The sequence below is a fragment of the Sturnira hondurensis genome, unplaced genomic scaffold (genome assembly GCF_014824575.4).
Source record: "Sturnira hondurensis isolate 20B ecotype Veracruz unplaced genomic scaffold, ASM1482457v3 Scaffold0000256, whole genome shotgun sequence".
Lineage (NCBI taxonomy): Eukaryota > Metazoa > Chordata > Mammalia > Chiroptera > Phyllostomidae > Sturnira > Sturnira hondurensis.
Window position 1 is genome coordinate 1,944,514 of NW_028072887.1, and position 22,388 is coordinate 1,966,901.

General features: G+C 34.5%; 1 protein-coding gene across 5 annotated transcripts in view; it reads left to right on the plus strand.

The window, feature by feature from the left end:
- Positions 1-20,345, plus strand: part of CCNT2 (cyclin T2) — a 43,013-nt gene extending 22,668 nt beyond the window's left edge. The window contains exons 4-10 of one of the 5 annotated variants that reach the window (XM_037069409.1): positions 1,103-1,163; positions 3,279-3,341; positions 6,507-6,552; positions 8,342-8,505; positions 13,328-13,398; positions 13,844-15,002; positions 15,104-20,345. In XM_037069409.1, coding sequence (XP_036925304.1) covers positions 1,103-1,163; positions 3,279-3,341; positions 6,507-6,552; positions 8,342-8,505; positions 13,328-13,398; positions 13,844-15,002; positions 15,104-15,171 — 1,632 coding nt within the window. In that variant the 3' untranslated portion in view covers positions 15,172-20,345. Of the gene's footprint in view, positions 1-1,102; positions 1,164-3,278; positions 3,342-3,366; positions 6,393-6,506; positions 6,872-8,341; positions 8,506-13,327; positions 13,399-13,843 lie in introns of those variants that run through there. The other 4 variants (XM_037069482.1, XM_037069330.1, XM_037069557.1 and 1 more) reach the window with 4 other exon arrangements.
- Positions 20,346-22,388: the final 2,043 nt, after the last annotated feature.

Below are 22,388 nucleotides of genomic sequence, written 5' to 3' on the forward strand. Positions count from 1 at the left end.
CGAATGACTACCAGATTATATTAATTTAGTTTGATTTGGATCAAGGTTAAGGTCCAGATTAAGTGTATCACATTTTACTACTGGCAAGTTTTATCATAGATGTTGGCTTTAAGGAAGAAAAACAATGTAGCCATTCAATAATGGAGAGTGTGTGATTATTAAAAAAAAAAGAACTATTCAAGTTAGTAATGTCTATTAATTTTAAAAATGTAGAATTTCTTATGAATACTTAGGATATTATTTAAATAATAGAAATCTGTTTTAAAAATCAACTCAGTGACCTTTTCAGAATATGGCGTAAATCGAATTAAAGGTACTTTCCCTTTCTGGGTTTAGCAGTATGTCTGTACATAAATGAATGTTTATATTTAATATATTGGGTTTTTTAATCATCTTAGTCAATTTTCATGATTTGAGAATGAGATGTCAGAAAATTTTTCATACCCTTTATTTCCAGAGTAATTGCAATAGAGGAATAATTTATTAAAGTTGTGGGAGAAGGTCCTCAATTTATGTCCCATGGATGCCCATGTCTTGATATTTTGTATATCCAATTTTTTCTTTAAATTTAGAGATTACAGGACTTGTTTTGATTTTATTTTGTCTTTTTTGAAGAGAGGAAGTTTATTATAAAATTAATTCATTCAGTTTACTGTGACTGTCAAGGAATTAACACATGACTTATCCTAGATTAAGTTGATGAGCCTTTGCTTTAAAAAGTGGGTTTGAATTTGGTGTTTGTACTTGGGTTGGTAGTTCTGTCCTTAATGTGTTGAAGCACTAATAATACCTCAGTAAAGTTTTGCATTATAGATTAAAGAGCTCTTTTCCAATTAACCCACCCCCTTTCATATTATCATTATTGTTAAAATGAGTTTTGTTTTGTTTTTTGCTTTGTTTACATTTTTTACACTAGAAGTAATTCAATTTCAATTTGTCACAGAGTACAGGTTTTCTCTATCTGTTTATTTCCTTCGTATTTTTAAACTACTCTGGTTCTTTCATAATCAATCTTATAATTCTCTTGAGATTTAACAGCTGCTTAGTCTAGTAGTGTTATGTTTATCTTAAGCATTTTAATATTACTATTTTTTCCTGGCAGGCTTATCTTCAGCAAACTCAAGAACTGGTTTTACTTGAAACCATAATGCTACAAACCCTAGGTATGTACTTACGTTGTATATTTATGTGTGTGTTCTTCAATGCAGTACAGTAAGTTCTCACTTAACGTCATTGATAGGTTTTGCAATTTTAAGTAAAACAACATATAACAAAACCGATTTGCCACAGGCTAATCAATACAAACAAGTTAATAAGTTCCTATGGTATAGCAAAACTATGCTGAACATAATGCCCATTGTATTCAAGGACCTGCTATATGCTGAATAAATGGAAAATTTCTGGACTGATTTTTATCTTTGGAGAAAATTTTATTTTAAAACAAAATTTAGGGCCAGAATATTATAAGGAAACCATTTTTTAAAATCTCATTTGGCTTAAACAGCCTTCAATGTGATTTCTATGTTTCCAGATAGTCAAGATACTGTGCTTCATTCTGGCTTCGTACTGGAGAATAAAATACTCCTCTCAAGCTGTTGCATGTGATTGTAGTATATGCAGACATATATGGCAGTCCTTGTTCTAGAATTTATAGTCAGTATTTAATGAATTTATATTATTTTTCGTTCATTAAATGTTGAAAATTCTTATTTAATAGTTATGTTGTCTGCAGAGTTTGTGCAACCTAAATGATCTCTAAAGATCATTCTTAACTTTCACTTTACTGATGAGAAAATTGAGGCTTAAAGCAGTTTTGACTTGTATGAAGTCACATATTCTGAAAGAACATTGGCTTTTATGGAAATCTAGTTTTAAATCTGTAGGCCTCTGACTTGCTTTTAAACTTGGGTAAAGTTCCCCTGTTTACCTCTCATACCTCTTTTCTGTATATGAGAGGTGGAATAATAATGCCTGCCTTAATGTTGTGAATTTGAAGATGAAAGATGGTATGTTTTAAAAATTGCCACGTACTGTATATGTCGTAAATAATCATTATTTATTCTGGTAGTTTTATTTATTACTCCAATTCCAGTTGTTGAATATAAGTGGTATTAACAGCTTCTTATCCTGACATTCTTTTTATCATAGAAGTAGTTTGTTTGAAATATATCACATATTTTAAGTTTTCATAGTAAAAAAAAAGATATAAAAATAAAGGTCAGACTCTTCCTAATCCAGTAAAGTACATGTTACTGTTTTATTATGTCAGATTACATAGATATGAAAATTTACAAATACTTACAGAATAAAAGTTGAAAGGGAAATTTATTTTATTAAAAATAATGTAAAGTTATTTTATTTAAAATCACGTGCTTTTTGTATTGTTTATGACAGATACTGGAACACAGATTGAATAGCATTTTAAGGGGAATATTAGAATTCATAAGATATACTTCTTTGGCTTTCATTAAAGTATGATTTTGTAGGTTTAATTGCAGCAGAAATATAAATAGACCATACAATAACTTTATAAATCCACACTACTGGTTTATTAGGATATTATTTACTTAATACTTCTGAACGCATTAGGTGTGACCTCCACTTTTTAAAAAAAGGAAAAGCCCTGCCCTACCTAAAGGTAGATTGAATATTGGAAGCTTTTCAACATTTTATCTTTGTTTTGAGAAACTGATTTAATAAATCATGAGGCCTACAAGTTTTACTTACCTTAACAGTTTTGTTATTAATGAAATGTAAATTATAAGCTAGCTGGCTGAAATCCTTTGATCAAAGGCATACTAAGAAAATAAGAGCACTTTATTATTTAGGAGGTGATTTCTTACACTGTAGCCCAAATGTTACATTTATGAAAAAGGTTCTTTTCACATCTGAAAAAACTGGAAGGCACATAAGAACCCCAATAAATTCAGTAAAGGGCAGGGGAAGAAATTACTCCCTCCTTAAACTGCGGGGCAAGCTTGATTTTATTTGTCATGATTTCAGTTATTTCAAACTAATTGTAATTCAGAATTTTGAATGAATATTACCCCTTGTCTATATAAGTAACTTTGGTAATTAATTTTCATAATTGGAACATTGTTTTTAAGAAGAAAGGCTTTTTATCTGAGATATAATGATGTCAGTGACAAGAAACATTGTGTTTGGGTTTTTTTAATAGTGAAAAATATATTATACATATATGGTTGTGTAGTGAATGGCATTCTCAGGCAAGTATTGTGGTGGTAAGTGATGGGGGAAAAAAGTGCTTTTCATTTCAGGTTTTGAGATCACCATTGAGCACCCACACACAGATGTGGTGAAATGTACCCAGTTAGTAAGAGGTAAGTGATCTTTGAAACTTTTTCAATAATACAATATTAGTTATTCTTATTGTCTATAATTGATTTGGAAGTTATTTTGCTTGTATGTCCTTTTCTTGGATTTTACTAAAATTGGGAAATGGCATTTTAAAGCATTACTTTTTAGTGTTCTGTATCTACCTACTCATCTCTATTTCTGTTTGTGGTTCTACCAGTCAGTTAGCTTCCTTTGCACTTGAGTGAGAGTCTCATTTCACTGACAAATTGGAGGGCTTCCAGTTAGGATGGTCTACCTCCCCATCGAGCTATGCTTGTCCTGTTTCAGTTAATATTTAAGATATAAGCCATTAGCACATGGGTATAGAAAATAGTATTGATTTTTTATTTATGTCCAGCTTTTTTTGACTTCTTGAAAAGATTATAGTATAAGAATTTGGAAGTTAGCCTGAAGTTTTTTTCTATAAATAATTGCCTTTCGTAGCAGATTTGTCATTTTTTGAAATGTTTTGCCATTTTTTGTTTGAACATAACTGGTTTAATACATTTTTCAGAGTTCTTTAGTATTTCTAAAAATGGTTTCCCTTTTGTGTATAATGAGGAAATAATTATATACTATGATACCTAGTACATGATGTGGCTGTTAAACCTTTTATAAACAGGAGTAGGGGAGCTCCTAAATTTTATTTGTTTGTTTGTTTGTTTAGCTTTTCTGCTTGTAAAGCATGTGAGATACAATTTTCTACTCTTGTTAATGAATCCTATATAGCTGTTATATTCCTAGAAATATTTTTTGCACAGTTGCATGTTTTTATACTACTTCAACATTCCTGTTTCCCATTAGAAGTGTTGGGCACTAATAGCAACCACTGAGAATCTTTAGTGTTCCTTTTTCTATTATTTCCTTTTTGATGATTGAATGTTGCCGTTTCATTCTTTTACCACTAGACTTTTTTAGTATTGTTCTAAAGAAAATGTGTAAGATTTATGAAGGCCTTGTTTTGGTTTATAGTGTTTTACCTAAATATTCTCACAGTTTATTCATGCTAAATCGAATTCATTTTATACCCAGGTAGGATTTTATTATGTTATGACAAGAGAATATTAAAAAGAGAAAGGGGAAAAACCCTCTTATCTGATACCATAGTGTTTTTTAAGAACTGGACCTCTAAAAATGCCATTTATATATTTTTTATCCTAATACCACACATTATTTGTAAACTAGAACATAATTATGGTTCCTGATCTTTGTGGTTATATAACTATATCTATAGCACATTCTCATCCCTAGTATTATAGTGTAGTATAGATTTATGTAATTAATGTACATGTTGAATTAAGAATAAAAAGGCTGAGTAGTAGTTCTGTTTTCCTGCAAATTTAAAAGGGTGAACTGGTTTATCAGAATGGAAAGTCATATCATTTGTTTTACATTGAGCCTAATGAAGGAGGATACTAGTACAGGTTAAAATAATACTTTAGTAGGAATTGAAACTGGATATTCAGCTTAGTATTATTGTGAAGTTTTAGTCGGCTTTTTAAAACTTTGTCTAAGTTTATTTTTTTCATGTTCTCTTATATCTAAAGAAGCCAGAGACATGTAAAGAACCATTCATTTACAAAATTGAATAGTAGATTCTCAAACATTTGCAAAAAATACAAATTTGATGTATTATCCAAAGCAAATATTTAAATACGATTTGCTGTTGTTAATGTTTAAAATGTACTGATGCTTTAATTTCAGTACAAATCTTACATACATTTAACCTCCTTTTGTCTGACTAATATTTCAAGTAACTGGATTGTGCCGCTATTTAAAAAATGTTTTGTTTGGTGTCTTCTTTTCTTTGCTCTGTTACAATTTTCAGCTAACAGAAGAACATTTTCCCTTCATTCTTCCTCTGTTGCACAGTGACAGGTTTTTAAATTTAGATGTATTCTGAGGTGAAAACTGCTATGGTAGTTTAAATTTTCTTCTCTATATATTTCGAATCTTTTGTTGGGGGGGGGGGATAGGTAAATGGTTTGGCTTCTTTAAAGCTCTTCACCTTCCTGCCTTAACCCACCCCCCACCCCCTTGAGAAAATTGGCATTATTCTACTTTGCTGCAGCGTTGGCTAATGTCACTTTACAGGGACCTTTCACTTTTGTGATTCTCCTTCCTTCCCTCCCAGGAAAGAATGCAATACTTAAGTCACACTACCTCCAAGACATCTGATGCTTTCATACTCTTCCTTAGCACAACACTGTTAAGCCCAAATTTCTTTTTGTAAAGATTTACATGGGGCAGCAGGGTTTACAGGTGCTTCAGATACAAATAGGAGGAAACAAGGATTTTGAAGCCTTTTAGAAAAGGGGTGAGTTGAGGGGATCCTAGTTGCAGCAGAGGGGAAAGGTATGTCGGTGATTATGAATGTAATTGGTCGGGGGAGAAAAAGATGAATTACAGCAGTGGCATCCCCGTTGAGGAAATTAAGAAGCAGAAGAAGGAGGGAGACTGTTTTCAGTTTCAGTGTCTTAATTTCAACTGTTTTCTTTTGGGAACCTATGTTGATGCACCTGATTCCCTCTAAAGTACTGGTATCATATCTAAAGTTGTCATTAAGTGGTTTCTATGATTTAAAAAATAATAATACAGTGGAGTTTTCTCTGTTTATGTCCTTACAATGTTTCTAGGTTATTTCTGTTGATGCTTAGTAACATGATGAAAAACTGAGCTGTTGTGCTGAGTTTGTGGGTTGGGGGTTTGTTTTGTTTTGAGGGAAGTACTTAAGCCAATTTAAATATGACTGAGGATTAAGTCTGGCAGGCAACTCTTTGTATTTTGTATTAGACTTCAAAATCTTTTCTTCTTCTTCTTCTTTTTTTTTTAAATCCAGGAGAATGCTTTATTGCAACTTTTAGCTGACTAGATGCTTAACTTAGTAACAAGTTTAGCCCTTGTAACTGGCTAGCTAAAAGCAAATCGGCTTGTTTCTCAGATCTTTGGGGGATAGCAAGAAACATTTGAGTGAATGTTGTTGAAGATTTTCAGTAGTATAGAAAATGATGGCGCTCTTGTGATATTTGTAAGTAGTAAGTAAAATTTACTTTTTGTGTACACATCTTTGAAGTTTTTGTTGTGTTGAGAACTTTTTGATGGTCGCATGTTAAAGCTGATAGTATTGTTTCCTTTTTTTTTTCTTACAGCAAGCAAGGATTTGGCACAGACATCCTATTTCATGGCTACCAACAGGTTGTTATCCTGACCCTCTTTGTTGCACTGTTGTAGCACACTATAGCTTCCTTTAATGCAGGGCCCCCTCAATGTGTCTCTTACCCTTGTTGCAACAGGAGACTGGACCATCTACTGTGGTGGTACCTTCCTGTCTGCTTTGCGGTGTATTGTACAAGGGACTTTGGGCACAGAGGGGTTAAATGCACAATGTGAAGTGTAGTGGTGCTTTTTGATGACGTATTCTCGATTTGTGAGTGCATAAGTCTAAAATTGGTAGCCTGAATAGCAGCTAAAGATTACAGAGAGCTAAACTTAACGTAGAAATTCGAGCAACTTGGTAAGTATAAAACTATTTCTAGTTTATAATTATAGTTAAATGACAATTTTTTAATTTCACATTTATCCAGTCTTTAATTATTAAAGGTTTTTAATAAATAAAATTTATATAACTTGGTTTTTCTTCCAGATAATATTCACTATTATTAGAAGTGAATTAGAAGTAGTCAGCTCCTGTCATTGTCTGGATTTGCATTAAGTGCAGTTTTCACTTTAAAAACTTTTCAGTTTGTATAAATAAAAAATGATGTGAGTTGAACATTTGCATCAATTCTGAAACTGAAGTAGAAGAATAGTGTTTTGTTTTAATTTGATTTCTTGATTTTTAGAGAGGGAAGGGAGAAAGAGAGAAACATTGATTTATTGTTCCACTTATTCATTCATTGGTTGATTCTTGTTTGTTCCCTGACCGGGAATTGAACCCACTATCTTGGGGGCGATGCTCTAACCAACTGAGCTACTCAGCCAGGGAAGAATAGTTTCTTAAAAGCCTTTAATATCTATATAAAATTCTGTTCTGTATTGATTATATTAATGATTTAAATTTGTTTTTTTTAAATGGGTCATTGGAGAGCAGGTAGTCTCTAGCTTTGTGTAGTTCTTAACTTTTTGTGACACTGTTATGTTTTATGTAAAACTTTGGATTGGCAGATATCAATGTATTTTATTAAGGTATATGCTGTTGGGATTTAACCTTTATCCTGAGAATTCCAAACAACAACAACAAAAAAAAACACTGAAATTTAAAACTTTGATTAGAAAAGCCTATTTGTGACATGTTACATGCCCAGTATAGTGGAATGAGAAAGGTAGTATTTTTGTAATATAGAGCAACATTGGGTCTTGACGCTGTTGTGCAAAAGGTAAGTTTTGTCTGTGGCTTTACTAAAAAGAAGAGGTTGATGTAGATAAGTGTTAAATTCTCTTTAACTTACTTGAGAATTATGTTTGTTAAGCCACACCAAATGATAGAATCCCTTATTATAATGTAGTGTTGAAATTTGTCACTTTTACAGAGAGTTTTGTTTTTTCCTTTACTTTTTTTTACCATGATATTACAAAAGAAAGAAAAATGCCATAAAAAAGTTTGTGTTGTACTTGTGTATGGTGACTATTGGAAATAGAAGTATATGAAGTATATCTTCCCCTCTTATAAAGAAATAAAAGTACTTTGAATTTACATATAAAAGCAAAATTTAGAAATATTATTATATTAGTAGTATTAAATATTAATACAATACTCTGGGGAGTAAGTGTGGGGATGTTCATATCTATCTAGGTTTTGTTAGTACTAGAATTTTATAACTATAGTGTTAGCATTTAATTTAATAAAATAAGGTTTTGTATTCTATACTTAACAGAAGAAAACCTTTGGGATTCTGTTTTTGCTCTAATCTTACTGGCAAATATTTTTTTTGTTTTACATATTTGAATTTCTATGGCTCTTCCTTTTCAACCTGCACCACAACAGTCTACATCTTACCACCTTCTGTCTTCAGTACAAACCAACAGTGATAGCCTGTGTATGCATTCATTTGGCTTGCAAATGGTCCAATTGGGAGATTCCTGTGTCAACTGATGGAAAACATTGGTGGGAATATGTGGATCCTACAGTTACTTTAGAGTTATTAGATGGTAAGTAGACAAAATAAGTTTTTTACATTAAAATATTTATTTTTAATAGGGAAAAATTCTGTCTCCTTCTGCATAGGTTAGAAAACTAGTGAATCCCATATACTCACGCCCAACTGAGTAGTTACCTGTTCTGGACAATGCAACATCCTTTCTCCCCTATAGTTAGTTTAATGCTAATTCCAGATATTTTTTCATTTATTAATATTTCAGTTTGTGTTTCAAATTTAGACTTTAAAAACATTTTATTTCTGGATAGTGTTTTTTTTTTTAATCTCTCTGGTAAGAGATTTTAAAGTACAACTACGTGATCAAATGAACAGGATGAAAGTGAGGATTCATTAGCCTAAAGAAAAGCAAATTGAACATATGAGGTCTGTCCAGAAAGGATCCAGTCATTGTTAATAAAACAAGAACAGTTTGCACAATAGTAGTGTAATCTGGCAGCCAAGCAGAGTGGACTGGTATGTCCATGTGTGAACAATGACAACCTTGCCGAACTAGTAGTCAGTGGGGGCAGTAGATGTTGCTGCGTGAGCATGTGTACTATGTGGACATTGCATTCAAAATGACTGAGTGAGTAGAACAACAAATCTGCATCACATTTTGCATTCTTTGAACATTCTGCCATGGAAACTATTCCGATGATTCAGAAGGCCACGGCTATGGGCAGCTGGTGGTTGGCAGTATCTTCATGACAGTGCGTCTGCTGCTCATGCATCATGTCTTGTGCAGAGGTTTTTGGTGAAGTATCAGATCACCGGGTGACTTAGCCCCCCACATCCCAGATTTGGCACTTTGCAATTTCAGGATTTTTCCAAAACTTAAAATCACCTCTAAAAGGGAAGAGATTGCAGACTGTCGATATGATTCAGGAAAATACAACAGGGAAACTGTTGGCAATTGGAAGAACTGTGTGAGGTCCCAAGGTGCCTACTTTGAAGGGGACTGAGATGTCATTGTCCTATGTACAGTGTTTCATTTGTCTTCTTCATTAAATGTCTCTATTTTTCATATTACATGGCTGGATACCTTTCTAGACAGATCTCATATGTGGTACTAAAATAAAGTTCACCAGAAAAAGTAAATTGCCTTTTATCCTACTCTTACCTTACAGGTAAAATGTGTTGGCATGGGTTGACTCAACAGTGTTCAGTCACCTAAATACCCTCTGCTTCCATTCTAAAAGGTTTCAAGCCCATTATTCATTTGGAAAGCCATTGAATAGGAATTGTGGAATAGTAGCCTTTTCTGTTCAGATCCCCCCCAAATTAACAAAATTTAAGATACTAATATATATCTGAACTTTAGCATGGTGCCCAAAGCATCAGTGTATATTGAAATAATTCATTTAAAACTGTGTTCCCAGAACAACATTTGCTTGTACTTGGCAATCTGTAAGTTTTTGTTTTTGTAATGTGTGGGCCTTCTTATGATTAATAACAAACCCTGGTGTGTTATTGATATTTCGAAAATTTTTTTGTACATTAGCCTTGAGGAGGAGTATCCTCTATTTTAAGTATACTGTGATTTTTATGCACATAGCTAATTACTTACATTAGCAGTTATTATCTGACAGATCCTTTTGTTCTTCCACTGTAAAAGTTAATAGGACACTTTAGAAAGGAAAAACAAAGCTTACATTTTGTGGTTTTGGACTAGAAATCATATGTACATTTCATCTTTGACAACCAAGCTATTAAAAGAAATTGAGTCAATTTCTTACCAATGTTGGACCCAAAAGTATTATGTATCTGCTAGATTTATTTAGTGTTCAAGTAGAAAAGGGGTGGGGGTTTTTTAGAATGCAGAAGTAAATAAGTAGTTCAGGTGTTAGATTTTTTTCATCCAAACTGTCAAAAAGCTCATGAGATTTTCACAGGAGTTACCGTATTTTGCCGTGTATAATGTGCACTTTTTTGCCCAAATTTTTGGGGGAAATTAAGGATGAGCATTATACATGGGTAGTACTGATTCCATATCTATATAAATGTTTTTAATTCTTTCATTTATGTTTATCTGTTAAAAGTGTAACTGTAGAAAGAAAGCAATAATTGTATCTGTATAAATAATACCCTGGAATATATAATCTGTTTTGTTGAATTTACGACAAACTTGCAACAAAAGCAATTTCTGCCAGTGATTCGACGAAATGAAGGAAGAGCATTGTTATCAACAGAGTAAGATAAGATAGATGATGCCATTGTTATCCACTTGATAAGATAGGGTGAATGGCATTATATTTGACATTTCTCTTCATACACTTTAGGTGGGAAAAATTATTGGAAAATACCTTGGAAAATGTTGAAACAGTTTTCATACACTGCAAGCTTTAAGCTAAAAGTTATTAAATATGCTAAAAAGCACAGCAATAGAGCTGCCAAGAGACTCTTTGGACCTCCTTCCACTCTCTCTGTATCAGATTGTGGAGGCAACAGGAAGAAAAGCTTCTTCAGATGCCAAGATACAAAAAGGCAGTATAAGGGAAACCCCCCAGATGGCTGGATGTGGAGCAGGAGGTGAAAACCTGGATTCTGGAGCAGCATCAAACTGGAATCTCTGTTTCAACCAAGGTGATTCGAGAGGAAGGTAAAAGGATTGATTGTATGAGAAAAAAACATTGATGATTTCTCAGGGACACCTACCATCCAATAGACACATCAGGGACACATTGCCATCCAATACAACGTGGGTGTCAGAGGAGCAAAGACTGGCTATTAAAGAGTGGTTGTGAGAAAACACATTTTACAGTTTTTCTAGCCTGTTACGCAGATGGGACAAATCACCTATGACTATCTTTAAAAGGAAAACATTTCCAAAAGAAAAGATTCCAAGTGGAGAGTTATTGTCCATGTGCATGACAAAGGAGGGCTTGAAAATAAAGAAGGCTTGAAAATCTGGTTTCACAAAGTCTGGTTAGGAAGGCCTGGGAAATTATTTTAAAAACCAGCTTTGCTTGTTCCTGTTCAAGTGCAAAAGCATCGCAGCGAACTTGAAAACCCAACTTACTGTGATAGCTGTTGGGCTAACCGGCCCAAATACAACCTATTCATAGCTGTTGGCCCAACCGGCCAAATACAACCTCTCCATGTGTCAGTAAACAAGCCCTGTAAGGCCCTAATGAAGAAAGAGTGAATATCGTGGATGCAGTCAGCTGCTAATGATTCAGCACTTTCAGGCAAGGTGAAGAAAGCATCCATCTCCCAGGTTTATGGTTGGATCCTAAGGTCATGGAATGGTGTCAAGAAAGAAGTGGTTCTGAAATCGTTAAAAAATGCAGCATCAGCAATACTATGGATAAAACCGAGGATGATGAAATTTCCTGTGATGAGGAAAGTGACTCTTCAGAAGATACAAGTAATGTAGAAATTGAAGATGATATTTCTGATATTGACAGTGATGAAGAGTTCTTGGCCTTCTATGATGCATAAATATTGTAAATTTGTTACTGGTGCATAAAATTTCTTGCACCATAATATGTTCAAAAGTAAATGCTAAAATGCCTTTATAATATAAAAAACAAGTGTCTAAATATATATAAAAAGTGAATTTAAAAAATCAAAACAAAAGCTCCCCCCCCCCAAAGTTAGGACCAAAAACATGGGTACACATTATACACGGCAAAATACAGTTGTTGTCACAACTTGTGAACTTACAGCATTGCCAAGACTGATATTAAATTTGTCTTGAGAGTAGCCTATAACTTTGTTAAGACCACTATTTTGGGGTATAAAACTATGTTTAATTGATCATAACCACACTACTATGGAGAAGTGAATCATCTAATTTTAACCCTAAATTTAAGAAAGAAAATTTGATCTGAAAATATGACCAGGGTAGTTTGCAAATGTGTTAATGGTGTTGATTGCTAGGAAGTTAAAAGATACGTGGAGGGATTTTTTTCGTTTTAGTTCAAAATACTTATAGAATTAAAGAAATTGCAAAATAGTACAGAGATTATATATGCACTACACCAACTTTCTCTAATAACATTACATGTAATAAATAATACATGATTATCAAAACCATAAAATTAAAATTAGTATAATACTATTAGCTAAACTATAAATTTTATTTTCCAGTTTTTCTGTTTTAGGAGCCTACAGTTCATTTGGTTGACATGCTCCTTTGTTTTCTTCCAGCATATGACAGTTTTTCAATATTTCTTTTTTCCCATAACCTTGACATTTTGAAGAGTAATGGTCAGTTATTTTCTAGAATATTCCTCCATTGGAGTTTATCTGATACTTTCTCATTAGATTGAGGCTACACAGTTTTGGCAGGAATACCACAGAAATGGGTTGTGACCTGCTCTGCACCTTATCATGGGGGTACATCGTTTTGGTATGTCTCATTGCTAGTAATGATACCCATGATGACTTGATTAAGGTGGTATCTGGTGTTTTCTCCATTGTAAAGTTACTGTTTTTCTCTTTGCAAGTAATAAATACCTTGAGGAAGTTATGTTGAGATTATACAAATACCTTTTTTTCCCCTCAAACTTTTTTGCTCACTAATTTTAAATCTGTTGATGGGTCTTGGTGCAACAATTACTACTATTATTTTAATGGAGTTTTCTGTTTTGGGGAGTATTTCTTTAATGCTACTAAATTTTCCAGAGATTCTGAGTAAGTACATCAAATTGGGTGGCAGTGATTTTCTTTAAAAAGACTAGTTCAGAGCTGTGTCTGCTGACAGTTGAATATGAGGGTGATAGTTAGTGAAGTAAGTGAATTCTTGAAATCCTTTTTTAATATTGCCCTCTTGAGAGAAATTTAAATCCTAAAGGAACCTTCTAAGTTATAAATTTAAATTTTATTTTTAGAGCTAACACATGAGTTTCTACAGATATTGGAGAAAACGCCTAGTAGGTTGAAGAGGATTCGAAACTGGAGGGTAAGAATTGGCAGGGCTTAATAAATTATCAGTTTGTCATTTATCTAATAGTTACATAGCTAACCAGTTTGAATTTCTGTGGTTAAGTGTTATTTCCAGTATTCCTAAATAATTACAATGTATCATAAGCTACAATACATGCACACATGGTTTATTCAACTATTGTGTCCAGTGAACTTTGCTGAGTATTTTATGAATTTTGTATAGATCTCACAGTGATGGAAATATTATTCTCATTTTACAAATGGAGATGTTAAAGCCTAGGCAAGTTAAGTTACTTTCTCAGATGGCTAGGCTAGGGTTTAACCTGTATCAAATTCCAAAATTAGTGCTTTCAACATTTTATATAGCCTTTTATGCCTATAAATATAGAATTTTTATAAGCAAAGAAATGTGTATTAAATTTCCTTGCTGTCATTGCTTCTTTTGTGTTTTATTTAAATAGGCTAATCAGGCGGCTAGGAAACCAAAAGTAGATGGACAAGTATCAGAAACGCCACTCCTTGGTTCATCTTTGGTCCAGAATTCTATTTTAGTAGATACTGTTAGTGGCGTGCCTGCAAACCCAAGTTTTCAGAAACCATCTACATCAGCATTCCCTGCACCAGTACCTCTAAATTCAGGAAATATTTCTGTTCAAGACAGCCATACATCTGATAATTTGTCAGTTCTAGCAACAGGAATGCCAAGTACCTCATACAGTTTGTCATCACACCAAGAATGGCCTCAACATCAAGAATCAGCAAGGACAGAACAGATATATTCACAGAAACAGGAGACGTCTTTGTCTGGGAGCCAGTACAACATCGCCTTCCAGCAGGGATCTTCTATATCACTGCATTCAGGATTACATCACAGACCTGACAAAATCTCTGATCATTCTTCTATTAAGCAAGAATATACACATAAAGCAGGGAGCAGTAAGCACCATGGACCAATTTCTGCTACTCCTGGAGTTATTCCTCAGAAAATGTCTTTAGATAAATACAGAGAAAAACGCAAGCTAGAAACCCTTGATCTGGATGTCAGGGATCATTATCTAGCTGCCCAGGTAGAACAGCAGCACAAACATGTGCAGTCACAGGCAACCAGCAGCAGTTCGGTAACTTCTCCCATTAAAATGAAAATTCCCATCACTAATGCAGAAAAACCTGAAAAATATATGGCAGATAAGAAGGAAAAAAGTGGATCCCTGAAATTACGGATTCCATTACCACCCTCTGATAAAAGTGCCAGTAAAGAAGAACTGAAAATGAAAATAAAAGTTTCTTCCTCAGAAAGACACAGCTCCTCCGATGAAGGCAGTGGGAAGAGCAAGCATTCCAGTCCACATATTAGTAGAGACCACAAAGAGAAGCACAAGGAACATCCCTCAAACCGCCACCACCCCAGCAGTCACAAGCATTCCCACTCACATAGTGGCGGCAGCAGTGGTGGCAGTAAACACAGTGCTGATGGGATACCACCCACTGTTCTGAGGAGTCCTGTTGGCCTGAGCAGTGATGGCATTTCCTCTAGTTCCAGCTCTTCAAGGAAGAGGCTGCATGTCAATGATGCATCTCACAACCATCACTCCAAAATGATCAAAGGTTCCAAAAGTTCAGGTAGTTCATCTAGTTCTTCCTCCTCTGTTAAGCAGTATATATCCTCTCACAACCCTGTTTTTAACCATCCCTTACCCCCTCCTCCCCCTGTCACATACCAGGTGGGCTACGGACATCTCAGCACCCTCGTGAAACTGGACAAGAAGCCAGTGGAGACCAACGGTCCTGATGTCAATCACGAGTACAGTACAAACAGCCAGCATATGGACTACAAAGACACATACGACATGCTGGACTCGCTGTTAAGTGCCCAAGGAATGAACATGTAATCATTTGTTTAGGTCAATTTTTCCTTTACTTTTTTAATTTAAAAATTGTTAGAATGGAATCCTTCTGATACAGCAGTGGTAATGCCGCTATTGCTGCCACTGTTTCAATATTTGTAAGTGCTGCTTTATTCTTCACTCTAAAAAGAAGAGATTATAGTAAACAATTCTTTATCTCCACATATGATAGTGTTAATAAATACTGTAAAAGCATGGAAGGTGCAAAACTCAGTATTTCTACAATTGCAGCTAAGAACATTTAAAATGAATGGCTGGCTGCTTCTAGGAATATAAGATGCCTCAAGCATTTGTTATTTATAATTTGATTACTGTAGCTATATTTTTGTTGTTGTTGCTTGACTTTTGAATGAGTGTAAATTGTTTTCTTTTGTGTATTTATACTTGTATGTATGACTTGCATGTTTCAATGTTAAAGGGATAAAACAGTGTACTGAAAACTGTTTACAGGAAAGTGGAGACAAATGTACATACATTTTTGTATGTTTAGATATTACCATAAATACTCAGGATTGGAGCTGCTTGTAAGTATAACAATATACAGAATAACTTTATTTTATCTTGTCAGAGTCCATCACTAGTCTAAAACAAAGGTGGCACTTTTTCATGTTATAACCTTAAACTCTAGGCCTTACTGGAAGCCTCTGAAGGGGGACACTTCACTACCATATGGCTGTGCAGTGCCACAGATGGTCATTTACACCGTGAGGCACTGAACTTTTGCCTTCAGAGGTTCTGACCAGATTGGCTGCTGAAATAGCCCCTAATTTTCTGAAGGCTTGAAGAGGAAAAAATAAAGTTTACATACTCTTGATGTGAAGTGCAGTTAAATGTTTGTTGGTTTGTTATAGTACTATAACACAGAGCTGTTAATAATGGTAATGCAGATTACTGTGATTTGAAAACTAAATTCACAAAACGTACATAGTGAAAAATTAGTAAGTTTTTTTTTAAATAAAGAACTTTAACACTACGTAATTTAACAGTAAACAAGAATCGCGTTTCCTTTAGCAATCAAGATGACACCGTATTCTTAAACATACTCCTCCCCTTAAGTGTGTTTGTGTGTGATGCCATATTTCTTTTTCAGGTAAATGCAGTCTTCCTTATAAAAATAAAATTAAACCTATTGCTCTCTCAGTTCTTTTATATTCTAACAATAAATTTAAAAAAGATCACTGACTGTGCATTGTACCTCTATTTATAGCTTATCAGGAACCTCTGAGAAAAAAAATTAAAAAAGGTCAGCCTCCAGGTAAACAGCTGATGGAGGTTTTACCTTTGTTTGCACATCTCAGTGTATTCCTGTTGAGGTCAAATTGGCACAGTCATCTGACTTCTGAATAAACGATAGACATTAACTTGTTTAAAATTTGTCTTAAACACCAGTAATAGGCTTTGGTTTATCAGCGAGTCTTGTATTCTGTGGTAAATCTTTGAGCTGTTGAGTATCTTTGAGATGGGTTGAATTCAACTTCTGTTGAACTGAAATCTGTCTTAACTTTTTCTCTATGTATATGAATTATTACTGTTAAAAAAGCCACTGATATGTGCACAATTGTAATTTTACTCGAGTATGTTGCAGTTGTAAATATTAAGAGTTTAATCTTGTGCTCTACTTTTATTTAGAGATTACCTACTTTGCAAGTAGCTTTATAATTTTTTAAAGATACTTGTTCGTTATTTTGTCAATGTTATTTGAATTTAAGATAATAGGAGCCTCTTTCTAAGGACTTTGCGTAGCTAGCATGTCCTAACATTTGTTCTTGTCTTGCATAACTTTAGTAATCTTTGTCATTATGTGTAACTTTATTGTTCTGTACGGCATATTATTGTATCCACAAACCTGATAATTTCGATACAGTTATACTTTGACAGTGGTACATAATCCAAGAACTAGAATAGGTAGAATTAAGCTGAGGGCAAAATGAGGGGGGGAAGGGTTTTGTTCTTGGTAACTTAGATGTGAAACCTCTAAGGAGCTATCATGTGAAACTACATAGGGTGGTTGTGCTACTGTATACTTAGGGATGATAATACCAGGAATTTTCATAAGATTTTGTAAAGAATATCCAGAAAATTAGTGAACTTATTTTCAGTATGACAGAAAAAAATGTGAATATTTAAGGTCTGTGACTATACTTAAACTTCCACAAAGAATTTGCAGAATCGTTTTGAGATGTGGGAATAAAGGTAATTTTGTTGAATCTTTATTGGTGCTAATGATGGACAGTTAAAAAGGTAGCTAGTGTATATTGTTATGGGTCAGTACTTATTAGTACTTCCAAAATTGAATTTGAAATGCTATGTATACACTTTTCATTCTGTAAATGTAAATCTTTACAATTACTTTATTTATTAAAGGGCAGCCAGTTGTAATTTTTACAGGATTGTGTGAGCTATTCAAACTCTTTAACCTCTGAACAGGATATTAGCTTCCAAAACCACAATGGGGATAAATATGAAAATCCTTTTAAGTTTTTATTCCATTCAGTGAAAATCCTTATAATTCATATAACTATGAATTTGCTCTAGGCATCTCATTTGCATAAATAGTTCATCAACCTGGTCCCAATAGGCTCAACCAAAGAAAAAGACTCCAGTGAATGGACATTGTTACTGAGTCTTCTTGTAAGTAGCCATAAACCAAAATAGTATCGTCAAATTTAGGTATGAAATTTCACATGTGCAAAGTACTGTTAAGGTGAAACATTTTTGATGAGATTTTTAAAATATTTGAAATATTAAAAAGCATTATCTTTAAACAGCCTATAAAAGAGTGATTCATTTTTTAGTTGTATTTTCCCCAGATTGTAGATCTGTTACCTTTATGCAGAAGCACATTGCATACAAAGGCTTTACTTCTACCTCTTTCAACTAATCTTCTAATATTGAGCTGTGCCCCTAAATATTTGCCTTAGGTACCTTAAAATACAGTGTTTTCAGAACCAAAGCAAAGGAGTATCTTTTCACAGAAATATTCTTGGAGGCCTACTTTACAGAACTGGTGGCAGTATTCTTTATTGAGACCTTCCAAAATTTCTAGTTCCTTTTTCTTGTTTAACTTGAGGTTCATTTCTTGTTGCAGGTATTTGAATATTGAAAAGTCATGTACATATCAGCCCTAGGTTTATCTTTGAATGTATTTAGAGATGCATCTCGCTCTTCGAGTATGCAGTTCATTCTGGTTAGAGTTCTTAAGAGTCAAAGAAAATTTCTGCCGTGATACCTGTTTTCATGAGAGGTGCTTACATTATTTTGTACTAACAGATTATAATTATGCAGTGTTAAAAACCTTCAAGGCTGAATGTTTTTCTGAAAGAAAGGGCTAGCCAGAGTAAGATTCAGGTCCTGGGACACGTAGTCTAAACCCCCAGCAGCAGGACACACATGCCACCATCTTGGGGTTGACAGGGCTGTTTTATACGCTGAGTCTGAGAAAGAAGGATGTAATCTGTTACAAAGAAATTTACATTGGCTCTAAATGAAAGGGGCTGGAAATGTGAGTCAGGACAGTTCTAGGATATACTTTTGTATTGGTTGTGGGGAACAGTCTGGAATATTCATGTGTGAACTAAGTGAGGCATCATCTGGTGATAACCATTCTGTTTAAATAATCATAGGAACAGTTACCTGGAATTTAAAGTTTCCACATATATTCAGGAATGTGAACAGTCTTGGTTTCAGATCTAGACTCTGTTAACTGATTTTTTATTCCTGTCTCTCCCACACTCTGACCTGCCGTGATTTAATTTAGAACATCAGTTTTTCTCTTGTCAGTAGGATACCTTAATTTTTGGTCTGTCTGTCCCCTTAGAACTGAAGAAATGACTAGCTGGGGTCTACTTAAGATAACCACATTAAAAATTTTTTTGGCCTTGCTTTGCCTTAAAAGCAAAGCACATTTTTTATTATGTTCGATAATTTAAATTGCTGGGTTTTTCCCCTTAGCCAACTGTAGAAATAAACCACTGCTTACATGTGAATGAGTGTTATGTACCCTTTAAGTACCCTTGGTTAATTAGATATTTTAAGGCTTTGTATTTACTAACGAAATAAGGATTTTTTAAACATGGTATTTATCTGTAAAAGATATCTGTAAAAGATATTTATCTCAAGATATCTCATCATTCCCAAATTTTATCTAAACAGAAAGTGTTTCTCCCTAGGACCATGCTTAAATTGCTAGATAATTTCCATAGATACCTTGCTGTTTCATGTGCCCATTTGTTTATAATGGGCTGGTTTAGACAGGTATTTTTTACATAGGAAAAGCAGCACCTTCTTTCCCTGGTTGCCTAGGATGCCAGGTTACTTACTGTACAAATGTATTAATTTGAAAAATCAAAATTCAACTATGTTAATGTCTGAAATTGGATTGCTGTAGGCTGACATGTAAGCCCAGGAGTAAGAGAGGGCTAGCCAGAAACGTCTTTATAGCCAGTGGGTCTCAGGTGCTCAGACTGTTCTCAGTCTGACGCCATGCATTTGTTTTTCCACAATGTAGAGTTGGGCACAGCTAGCTTTTATACCCATGACTTCTCTTTTTCTGTCCCATGTAATTTACCAGTTCTGCCTGACACGTTCTTGAGGTAGATTGGTACACCAGATACTTAAAGGTGGCGTGGCTAGGACTAATTTTGTTCCCATAAAGGTGAGTTAACCTGTTCACTGTGATCCATTAGTCTCAGAAGTAAATTCTGAAGGTTGTGCAATTCTCTTCCAAGTTTTGGGGGGAAGCCTCACTTAAAACCAGTTTACTTTTTGGCTTAATTTGATTAGGCTATTGTTAATGAGTACATTCTCATTTTTTTAAGGTGTGTTTTTCAAGCAGTTTCATTTGGTTTGAAAAACTTCACATGTACTCATTATGTTAACAATGACTGGGATTTCATTTTCTGAATGTTCTCAAATACCCTAAGGACTGTTGAATAGGATGTTTGTTGATAGAAAATCCAAAACAATATATATATATGTATATGGCATGAATTCAGTCATTGAATTTCAGCTTGGTATCTATTACAAGGAATTAATAAAATTTGTGTATTAACAGTGTAAATCCAAGTCTTGTTAATATGAATCAGAAATAACTCAGTCCCTGGGAAATGGGGGAAATAAGGTCACTTCAGATATCATCAAGGGGTTCACGGAGTACGGCCTTAGGGATCAAATCGCCTGCATTGCAGTCTTGGCCCCACCACTTTCTTCTCTGCAGAATGTTGGTGATAGTACCCATCACAGGGTATGAAGTTTAAGCCTTAGGTAATGGGGAAGGGCTCAAAAGGACAAATGAGCCCTGGCCAGTGTGGCTCAGTTAAAGTGAAAGGTTTACAGTACACTGAAAGGTTCTAAGGCGAATCCTGGTCAGGGTACGGTGCTTGGGTGCTTGGTTGCGGGTTTGGTCCCCTGTCACATACATATGAGGCAACCAATCAGTGTTTCACTCCCTCCTCATCCCCTTGCCCTCCCTCTGAAATCAATAAGCATGTCCTCTGGTGAGGATAAAAATGAAATGGAGGAGGCAGGAGAAGAGGGGGAAAGATGTACATTTTTTAAAAAGTAGATTATGTAGGAGAGCATCCTAATAGAGGTATATGCGTATTTGGGGTATTGGAATGATGAAGGCCAATCTACGTGCATTAAATTTAAGTGTGTCCTTTGCCTACTGTTTACAGGATTTTTAAAAAGATTTTTTAATTTTATTTTTAGAGGGGGAGAGAGAAACACCAATGTGTGGTTGCCTCTCACATGGCCCCCACTGTGGACCTGGCCTGCAACCCTGGCGTGTGCCCTGACTGGGAATCAAACCCGTGATCCTTTGGTTCGCAGCCCACACTCAATTCACTGAGCTATACCAGCCAGTGCTGTTTACAGAATTTTTAATTCGTACGTTGTGGTTTTTTGTTTGTTTAACCTCTTGCATCAACACAAAAAGCAAAGAGTAGAGTAGTTGCAGTTATCTGGAAGGGGAATTAGCCATGAGAAATTTAATAATTAACTGCTTTAGTATTGTTGCTTTCCTCCAACCTGCTCCCCTCCCCCACTCATTTTCCTGCACCTTCCACTTGAGAGACAGAACCTTTGCATGGCTTTAATAAGATAGCACTAGGACAGAAAAGTTAATTTAAAATGCACTTCAAGCCTAAATGTAAAATAAATGTTTTGAAGTCACATTAAAAAGTTTGTCCTCATCTTAGGTTGATAACACCAGTAAGGGCTTATTCTGGTAACATTTACTAAATTACATGAGCTTTATTTAGAAGTGTTACAAGTTGGTAATTCCACTTAAGACTACTATGTGGACCTGCCTGTTCCCCATCACCACCTTCACAGCAGCGTAGGGCTTCATTAACAAGGGTTTTTATCATATTGCCATGAAATTAAAAGGCTTACTTAGATCTTACACAAATACCTAGGCATATACCTGAGATCAGTTCCTTTTAGTTTTTCATGAGCTTGAGTAGTGATGGCAAAGTACTGGGTTGGCCAAAAAGTTCGTTTGTTTTTTTTCCGTAAGATGGCTCTAGTAGTGTTCAGTTGTCTTTAACTTCGTTCAAAACAATTTCGTTAGATTGTATTGTAATAGCTGTCATATCAATGTGCATTCTTTTTAAATCTAAATTTGTGAATTTTTATGTAGCCATTTTTAATATTAAAGATGGAAATACATGTTTTGGCATATTATACTTTATTGTTGCAAGAAAGGTCAAAATGCAACTGAAACGCAAACAAAAAAAGATACGTAGTGTACTAAGAAAGTGCTACGGTTTACCAAACGTGTCAGAAGTGGTCTGTGAAGTTTGGAGCTGGAGGTTTCTCACTGGACAAAGCTCCATGGTCAGGGAGGCCAGTTGAAGTTGATGACGATCAGATCAAGACATTAACTGAGAGCAATCAATGTTATAACACATGGGAAATAATTGACACACTCAAAATATTCAAATCAATAATTACTGATGAAAATGAAATGTGTCTTAAAGAGAAAACTAAATGGACTTTTTGGCCAATCCTTAATCGTTCTTCAATGTTTGCTATTTCAACTTGTCACACTCTGATGCCGTAAAGATTTGTTAACTTTGTTCAGTACTAATGAAAACGTAGA